The following is a 10,389-nucleotide window of genomic DNA, read 5'->3' on the forward strand; positions in this document are numbered from 1 at the left end:
TTCATGTATTATTGTAGACAAGCGGTACTAACCACAGTGTTCTCTGTGCAATTAAATATTACCCCATGCACTGTTTGCCTATATACTAGCACGAAGCAGTAGAAACTATTGAAAAAAAAAATCATACAGACCACAACAAGAAGCACATGTTCTCAATGAATTTTGTGCCAACAAAATGTGAACATCAAAAGGTCAATGGAATAATCGCCAATTTTTACACTGCCTGAACTGCCCGAATTCAATGTGCAGAAGCAGGTGCGGTTGACAAGAAAAACAAGTGGGCAGCAACAAACAGGAGAACTGCGAAAAGTTCGGTCCTCACCCATGACTGACTCCTGGATCGACCTATTTCTATCTGCATGTTTCTCCCTGCATCTTCTTCTGGTGCAATAACATCACTGCCCTGTGTAACAGAAGGCATAACGAAGCTCGGAGAACTATACAAAGAAGATCGTGCAAGGGATCTTGCGCTTCTATGGAAGCTGCCGTTACTTTTGGTGTAGGAGAAGTAGAAGGTATCATCGGGCAGATGCGCGAAGACATGATCAGCATGCTGAATGGAAGACCAATATGGGCTACTAGCAGATGAGCACTTATCCAGTAGCTCCTCAGTCCCAATTATCTCCAGTCTCTTGAGAATGAACGGTTCTTGCGGCTGCAACCATGGCGGGAGTTCAGTTGAATTTCTGTCATCTGAATGCACGGTGCGCAACGAAGGAACACCTTGTACCACTTTCAAGACCAAGCAATGCACAACTTTCAAACCTTCGAGACTTCCGAGGTTTAAGATCCTTTTCAGCTTTTTGTTCCTGTGAACTTCAAGTTCTCTAACTGCAGGCAGATTCTCAATTGTTTTCAGGCTATCGGCGCGATCTATGCGAAAGCTTCTCAAAGCAGTACAATGCTCAAGCCAGCGGGGAAGTGATTCCAGCTTGGGGCATCTTTCAAGCCTGAGATTCACTAGTGAAGGCATATCTCCTTCTTCGATGCCCCGCCATGACTTCAAGTTGCTCATCTCGCTGATGAGCAACTGCTGCAGCTTAGGAAATGCTACCCCATTATCGGGATTTCCACGAAGCTCAGGACCAATGGTAGCTGACAAATTGGAATCGATTATTGCAAGGTATTTTAGATTACTCATCTGGCCCAGAGATGGCAGATGCGAGCAATGTGAGCAGCCAGCTAGGGTTAGCCTCTGCAACTTTGATAGAGCAGGTGAGGATAGCCAAGATGGAAATTCATGCCCATAATAATTTTCCATCTTGATAGACAAAACAGAAGGTGCTGGCGCCAGTTCCTCGAAAACATCTTTGACATTCTCGGCTTTACCCATCTGTGTGGTTTGCTCATCAAGGCTGCAGCACAACTCAAGCTCTTTGAGGTGACACTTCTCCCGCAACGCTGATTGTTTTGCACTTTCTGCATTTAATTCCCTCTCTATCCTTAACATCTGAAGGCTTGTCAGCTTAGATAAGGAACTCAGCTCTTGAAATGGCCAACCACTTCTGTGTTGCGCACCACTTGGGCTCACAAGGAAACCTTGTAGGCAGTTGAGTTCTCTCATCTGGGAGAATCTAAATGATACAATATTTAGTCCTGCACCTGATATGTCAAGGCTTCTCAGGTTTTTTAGTCGGCCCACAGATTCTGGGAGAGCATTAAGACAAATGCAGTTCCTGAGTATTAAGAAGTGCAACATCCTCAGATTCTCAATAGTACCAGGAATTTCTCTAACTTGAGTATTAGCAAAACTAAGATATCTAAGGTGTGCCATCCGTCCTAAACTCACAGTAACACACTCGATCCGTGTATTTCCAAGGTCTAGAACTCTTAGGTGTGTGAACTTTAGGAAAATATCACTCAAGGCCCTGTCATTTACTGCACTCCCAGATAGGAGAAGTGTCCTCAAGTTCTTGAGCTTTTTGATGCCATTTCTAATGGCTTCTACACCTCCATGCGTAACAGACAAACGGCATGGTTTGAAAACATCACCTATATCTTGAGGGTTGCCGGTAAAGTTTTCATCTTGCGACTGAAGAAGTGCAAATGATCTGAAAAGATGAGGCATCTTTGATCCCACCACATCATAGTCTTCAATCTCTGGGAGAAGAAGACCCCGTCCTAACAATTCATCGTAGCATCTTTGAGCTTCTTCTTCAACTGTTGTAGAGTTTGTCTGGCTCACAATGAATCCCTCTGCGATCCACTGACGGGTGATACACTGCCTGTCAATAACAAATCCCTCTGGGTACAATGCACAATACAGAAAACACCTCTTCAGGTAATATGGAAGCTCTAGGTAACTCATGTTAATGGTGCTCCGTATCCTCGCAGAAATGCCACAGAAATCACTCGAGCAGACTCTTCGCCAGTCATCTTCCTTAGGGTCCACGTCCCTTAGATGGCATCCAATTCTCCTTATCGCCATTGGAAGGCCATTGCACTTTTGCACGATTCGTCTTCCGATATCCTGCATGTTGCCAGCGCTTTCATCAAGGAAGGCCCTTGTACGAAGCAACCACCAAGCATCATCCTCATTCAGCATCTTCACCGTGTGAAGATGGATGGCCCCCATCCTCCTAGCAACACGCTCATCCCGGGATGTCACAAGGACTCTACTGCCAGGGGCGCCATGTTGGGCTTGAATCTCTAGCCGCCCATCCCAAACATTCTCTCCCCATACATCATCAATGACCAGGAGGAACTTCTTACCTTGTAAATATGATAGCAACAGTGCTTGTTGTTCTGCAGTCTCTGCTTTTTTGAACATCCCATCATACCACATTGTTAAGTGCTGCAAGTCTTTGGACATGTGTACCCATAGTCTGGTCTCAAACATTGTTGCCGCCCTATGGTATACCTTTCGGGCTAGGGTGGTCTTGCCTACTCCAATAGTTCCAACAATAGCAAACAAAGGACAAGTAGTAATATAGTCTCTCTTTAGCAGCTGTATGAGAGTATCACAGTCATTCTCAACCTCTCTGCCTACAATATCAGGCTCAAGATCTGGAGCAACATCAAGATCTAATCTGATTTGGTCTTCTGTCACTGGATTTAGATGGAGCACTGTACTCTCTGACTTAATGCTCTCCAGTTCCTGATTTAGTTCGTGTATATCATTTGCTATCATGTAGTCAACAGCAACATCTCTGCAGCACTTAAAAAGTGATGAAGGATTGCATTCCTACACAGAAACAGTAATTTTAATTCATGTGTGAATAGCTAAACAGTACAATAAAATATGAATGTAGATATAGATGTGAAAATGTACTACAGAATTTTCTCCGTAAGACTGGAATCAGCAAGATAAGCACATTAGACCATTTCATGGTAGATAATGTATATGTTTGTCCAATGCAAATTAAGATTAGGTACTAACACTACTCACAGTGCATACATGCCAATTCCAGTGATCTTGGCCACTTGACAAGAAATACGAAAAGCACAGTAACTGACAATCTAGCATTACCAGTTCTACTGACTAGGACTAGTAGATGTCATACCAATTATGAAGTGATTTAACTCTTTCATTTTTATGTGAATTAATGCTAATGATTCACCCCTTCAATAAAAAGTACAGTAGTTTCACCCCTTCAATAAAAAATACAGTAGTTTCACCCCTTAAATAAAAAATACAGTAGTTGTATGTGTCATACCAAACACAATAGTTATATTCCTTAAAAAAAAAAGACAGTAGTTTTACCCCAAAAAAAAAGAAAAAAAAGAAAAATGAATGAACTGAAATAGCAAACGTGAACTACCACTCTAACAGCTAAGATATGTAAATATTTCAAATAATCTTTCTGCTATCAAGATGTTAACAACATGTGGCACAGAAGCAGACGCTACTAGTACACATATATATGTGTTAAGGTATATTTAGGATATGAGGCCCAGGATTAATCGCAAATTGCCTTTGATTACATTTGGTCCACATTAAGCATTAGTTGGACAGATTGTTAGATAGGACAAAGAATGAATGGTTGTTTCTGCTAGAGGCATGCATATTCAGTACACAGTTAATGACCTTACATTCCATATTGGTCATTCAGAGAGCTCAAGAAAATTGGTGTACTGATACTAATATCCGTTAAAATTTCAGCACAAATAACACACTGGTTTCCTGTGTATCTGCAACAAGAACCTGGACTGAGAGCCTGAGATGTGTTCAAAAGTCCACCATATTGTTTCAACTTTCACATTTGTCACTATTGATTGGAGCATTCCTTGAAGAACTGAGAGGGGCTGAAAAGTGCCCATTGCCTCCAACCCCATCTAAAAGTTGAAGCTATACACATTATGTTGGCGTATTTCAGTGAGCCCGCAAAATTCAAAATACTCAAACACATTGTCTGCAAGTAAAGCTTTTTGGACAGGCATTGGCAATTTGGTCTTCAATGAAAATACAAATCAAACTAAGCTAAAAATAATTATCAACGAAAACATAAAGGAAAATAATAATTCATAACATGTTCTGGGGGTTAGAAGAAAATTGATGAAGATTCAAGAGATATAACCTGTGGTTGGAACATTTGGAGCCTCTCCTGTTCAATCCTGCAGCGGTCAATGATGTTCTCTGCCTCATAAGCTATTCCTCTCAACCGCTTCAACCAATCCCTTGTGGTTTCGTACTGCACGACCGTCTGCTCCGCATCCCGGATGATCGCCGTCATGGTCTCAAGCTTCCTCTTCAGCTTGTTGATCTCATTTTTGACGCACAGCACCTTGGCAATCTCGTTAGCAGCCAAGTTACCAAGCGACATGACGACATCCTTCGTGTAACCAGCTAGAATTGTCTCCATCAGAACTCACCTGAGGCTTTCTCTGCAGAGAGTCAACCATTCTTGCATCAATTTTCTTTTAGCTGAGGAACCAGCAAAATTGATACATAACAATTAAACAAGCTACATGAGCATTAATAACACATCAAAGTAGGAGCAGAGTCACGGCCACATTGCAAGATCTTACTACCTTCGGCCCCAAATGTTTAACGCCGTTAACACTTTTTTATACTATTCGTCTTATCAAAAAAATTACATAATTATTAATTATTTTTATATCATTTAATTTATTGTTAAATATACTTTTATGTATATATATAGTTTTACATATTTTATAATTTTTTTAATACGACAAATACTCAAACGTATATAAAAAAAGTTAACGACGTTAAATATTTAGGAATAGAGTGAGTACTATTTAGTATGCAAGAAAAACTCAAATATAACCCACAAATTTCTCAAGCGAGTTCGACGAATCCATCTATATCTATACTAATATAAAAAGAAAGAGTTGTAATTTTTTATAGCCACACCAATAAGTGTACACAGGATATACTCCATCCATTTTCTATCATTAGATGTACATATCCAATGGCCCAGAATGATCCAAAACATAACTCTCTTGCAATCCTTACTACACAGATGCTGTCGCGAAAGTGCTCCCACACCCCTAACTGTGCCTCAGCGACGTCGCCGTCCACCAAAATCGCCCCACGCCCTCCCGGACGCTGTCGCGAAAGTGCTCCCCCGAGCGCAGCCTATCGCCCACGCCATCCCCACCGGTGAGTACCGCCATCGCCGCACCATCCCCGCCACCGCCGTTTCCTCGCCATCCTCGGCGCGACGTCGCTGCTGAATCCTTGCTGCCGCCGTCGGCTTGCCATCCCCGACGTGGCCTGGCCATACCCACTAACGGCGAGCCACCCCCGCCATCCCCGCCGCGACGTCGCTGCGGAATCCCCGCCAACGTCTTCAGCTTGCCTCCAGGATTTGTTGAGGTACACTACTAATCCTGTTCAACTACCAACAAAATTGCCATCTGCTTGCTTCTTTGAAAATTAGTGCATTGACTTTCTGTATTCTAGGTTACTATAACTATAGATGTTGTGCATTCTTTTTTACTGGTTGGTGTCATATGGATGTATATTTCTTTGTACAGTATGTGATCTGTTAATTACCATGTCCAATTTGTTTGTTTTGCAATGATTACTTTCAACACCATCTATGTGATTGCAATACATGTGGGTATTTAAACAAATTAATTGGTTGCTCATGAACCAATCTTTGTAATATTGTTCTGTTAGATGCTAGGTTTAAAATGACCAAATTGGCACCTGTATTTTTCATAGTGCACTTCTTAACCAATCTTCAGAATATCCTTCACTTGTTGAGAAAAATCTATGAACTAAACGTGGTAGGTAATAAAAAGATTTGGCACTTTGCTATGCTTTTATGAGTTGAGGCTTTTTTAAGCAATCTTACTTAAGTCTATGTCGATGTACACAACACCCATAAACATGCAAAGGCATGAAAGTAGATGATTATTATAATTGGGGAAATAATTTTGCCACTTTGCTAGGCCTGTCTCACATGGGGTTTTTTACTAACTTATTTAAGTCTATGACCCAATATATCTTTTCCCAAAAGGATAGATGATAGAAGATTAATTAAAATAAACGGCCAAAGGCTAAAAATAGAAAAAAGATGTGCACTACATGATAGATGAGGGCGGACATATCTATATAACACTCAACACTACTGGTGATCTAAGGCAATAATTTTGCATTATTTTTGGCACATCTGCTCTCCACCACCCCATTTCTTCAATTATGTGATTAATCACTTATGAGCTATGATTCCCTAATTTGGAAAAAAAGGAGCATGTTTGTTTGCTTCCCTCCAAATCACCCAAGCAATTAAAATAAGAATTGATTTCAGTGTTTACCCTTATTATTAAGGCCTTGAGAGAATTATGGAGAGCTTTGCAAAGGAGAGGTTAGCTTTCATGAAAAACAGCTCTAACCAGAATAATAGATGTGTGGTTCTTATCATTGTGATCAAGCAAATAATCACTGTATGCATATCCATGATATATATTGTTGGTTTACAGTGGTATAGAATTGCTTTAATATGCAAAAAAATTTCAGGTTTCTGAATTTGGAGGAACCATCCGTCAAAGACCAGTTGAAGGGTGGTTCTTTTATCAACTACTACATGGTATGACAGATAAAGGTTCACTTGTGTTTAGCTTCCCAAAGGGTGACACTCATTCTGGTTGTTTAATTGATTTTCAACTTTAAAAGTATCATGGAAGAACAAGTGGTTTTCATGATTTTGCATTAGAGCATGTTCTTTTATTATTATTAATGGATCAAGTGACCCTATCATTGATTCTTCGAGGGCAGGGATGTTACAAAGCTTATATGAATGATAACCTTATTGGATCAAAAGTTTGGTTGCCATGACACATTTTCTATTTTGCTTACGTGCATACAATTTACTAACATTTATATAACATGTGTTTTAAGTAGTACTACATATTCTTCTTTCTGAACTTTGCTCGGCGTAATAAATTAAAAATCATTTATTTGTACCTACTGCAACTTTGTTTAAGTAATCTTTGTTTCGGGCTTAAAATCACCATATCTCAGAATCCAAAGGCAACTTGAATTCTACTATAGTTCATCCAGGGATCAAATTGCTTTCTGTAGTCTCTATGCAAGTATTGCTTGTTGAATGTTGTCTCTTTTTTTCCTGTTATTAATGATTTGTCAATAGCAAAAATGACATTTCTGCAAAGTTGTTTCTTAAGAACAATTATGGCAGCTTTGTATTGTAAAGGAGAGTGCAGGTCTGAAATTTGAAATGTCTTTGCTAAGTATATTCAGTACATTTTCCAGTTTTCGTACCATCTCTCATGTGGGGCGTGGTTTATTTTATCAGAGTTCTGTTGAGGGACCACAAACCTTATCTAATCATGGAAGTATATATGGAGGGTCCTAATTTAGAGAGGTATTTAGTGAACTATCAAAATTGTCAGCAGTAGTAGGCAATTATATGTGCCTTCTGTGGACTGAAAACTCAGGTAGTTGCAGTGAATTTAGCTGGTAATGTTCTTCATGTATATCTACATTTTACCCATATTTATTTCTCTTCTTTTTCTTGGCAGCTAGCGATTATAAGTAAGCTTAGTACAAATTAAGCTTAGATAAGCATGTTGACTGAATTGTCCTTTCTCTTGGCAGCTAACTTTAAATTAAGATTAGATGAATCAGCGTGTTAAATATCAATGCAGTTCTCATTGATTTGTTCTCCTAAGAGATATAAAGTATGTCCTTTCTGCTTAGAGCTTGCTGGCATGAAAGATAGTTTTAGAGAAGTAGATGAATCCAAGCTGTACACCTGAAATTCGGTTAGCATTTTGTTCGGTTAGCATGTTAATTATTGAAAAAGAAGTTACTGCCAATGTTGTATCCCCTTTCTTGTTGCCCTTTCTGGGTGCCCCTAGGGATTTTATTTGTACGTTGGGAATGGATTTTTTTAAATTTATAATGCAAAAAAAGTTGTTTATCAATTTGGAACTAACCGCTATCATTTATTTTTATAGAACAAGTCTGAGCCGATGGTGGGTACTATGTAATGATCGTTGACATATCGAATATGGTGCAATAGAATTACTTGTGGCACCTCTTGACATATATTGTTTTGCTGAAAAAGACGATAGGTCTCTTTTTTTTATTATTATTACGTCTAGATTGTTCTTTGTATTACTCTTGCTAATCGATCATGTACTACTATGCAATTACTCATGCTAAATTATATTTTATGATTGAGCACTTCATATTTAAAAATGATACTTTGAATGTTGCTATTCTATAATCTATTATCAAATATATTCTGACACCATAGCGTTAGCATAGCCAGTAATCCATAACAACACAGAGCTAGGGATAGGAGCCCAGAAACAAGCCAAAAGGGAGAGGGAGAGGGAGAGAGAGAGATTCGGGGGAGCACCTTTCTGAATCTCGAAGCCCAAGCTGCAAGCGGAGAGAGGCTGGATTTTGGAACAAGAAAAGCGGGAGCATTCGCAGCAAGATCAAACCTTCGGAGAAAAAAACAAAACGGGAGGCGCATCCGCATCCGGAGCCGGAGGAATGGCGCGGCCGGCGGACCTCGGGGCTATCGCCGCGCGACGCGGCGAGCAGGGGAGGTGCCGGCTTCTTCTTCTCCTCCTCCTCCGCAACTTCCATTCGATCGCGTCGCCTCGGCGAAATTCTTTAATGCTTGGGAAAATTCTTCGTGGAGGGGGCGTCGCCGGCGGAGCAAGGCTGTCAGAGCATTCTTTTGCTGGCTGTTGCTTTCTTTTAATTAAGTTTCTGTGCGGGTCACGGTTGACTTGCTTAATTAGTGCAAATTACAGTCCACCCCCTCTGTTTGCACCTTTTCTTAAATAACAAAAAAATGGGTGTAATCTAAAAGGGAGGAAATTATAATAAAATTAATGTGAAGAATTCTTCTCCTTGTTTAAGATAATAGGATAGGATGGAGTTTGTTGAACAGGATGTGCCTAAAATAAGAGTATCTCCGGAAAAAATACTAATACTTAACTTCCTAAAACCTGTTATTGGATTCATCCAACAAAAAATATACCTAAAAATTACTCCGATCATCGAAAGAAGCCTAAAGCTGAATTATCCTATATTATGAACCTATATGCCTGCCTCAAATCTAGGATATGAGAGCAGATCTTAGACCATATGTGTAAATATTGGAAATAGATTACTAGACATATTAGAGATATAATTTTTGTAAATCCCAAATTTTAGTTTGAAGATTAATTTTAGACATCTATTAGAGATGCTCACTCCCTCTGTCCAAAATGACTTTAGGGGTGTGGTGAAAAAAGCAAACGATATATTTGCGATTAAGCAATCGCATTTTGGCCAACAGAAAATAAAATGCACATAAGTGAGACAATACTCTAAACTTACAACCAAGCATGCAATATATTTAAGCCATAAAATATACTACAGAAGTAATATGGATAAACCTATACTTGAAAAGAACCATGATTTAAGTTATCAATAACCTGAGTTGTCATTACATACATCTCAATAGGATCCTCGAGAATAACTTTATCCCCAAATATTACAATCTGCAACGTAGTTAAAATAATGCTGAATGACAACTGAACTGATCGAAAACATTTCAACCTTTTGCAGATGAAAAATATCAATTAATAAAATGACATTCAAATAATTACTAATTAGATTAAGTATGCCTGAGATAAAAGTAGAGAAATTTGCCTGAAATAAATATTAGTACTATTTTCGTTTTATTGCCACTTCTGTATGTTTAAATTGGTTCACTTTGCAAGTTTGTATGTTTATGTGTTTAACTATAAATATCATGCTGAAATTAGCAGAATAGAAGTTTTGATTTAGATATTGCCTAGCTATTTTAATTTAGATATGGAATCATATGGAAGTTTTAATCTAGATATTGCCTAACAGTATGGAAGTTTTGATTTTAAAAAGAAAAAAAGAGTGTACGATAAAATTTTGAAGTAAAAAACTTCACTAGGGACTCCTCTCTGTTTCCTCCGTTT

At 39.1% G+C, this 10,389-nt stretch overlaps 1 protein-coding gene across 2 annotated transcripts; it reads right to left on the minus strand.

The window, feature by feature from the left end:
- On the minus strand, positions 1-9,086 carry LOC102709291 (putative disease resistance protein RGA3). 2 transcript variants are annotated; one of them, XM_040526021.1, is made up of 3 exons: positions 8,796-9,086; positions 4,518-4,824; positions 1-3,184 (listed from the first exon to the last, which is right to left on the minus strand). In XM_040526021.1, exons 2-3 carry the CDS (start codon positions 4,800-4,802, stop codon positions 239-241), a joined length of 3,231 nt encoding a protein of 1,076 aa, XP_040381955.1. In that variant the 5' UTR covers positions 4,803-4,824; positions 8,796-9,086; the 3' UTR covers positions 1-238. The 2 variants fall into 2 exon arrangements, with proteins under 2 accessions (XP_040381955.1, XP_006657698.1); XM_006657635.3 differs by lacking the exon at positions 8,796-9,086 and having other exon boundaries at positions 4,518-4,856.
- Positions 9,087-10,389: the final 1,303 nt, after the last annotated feature.

The sequence above is a fragment of the Oryza brachyantha genome, chromosome 7 (genome assembly GCF_000231095.2).
Source record: "Oryza brachyantha chromosome 7, ObraRS2, whole genome shotgun sequence".
Lineage (NCBI taxonomy): Eukaryota > Viridiplantae > Streptophyta > Magnoliopsida > Poales > Poaceae > Oryza > Oryza brachyantha.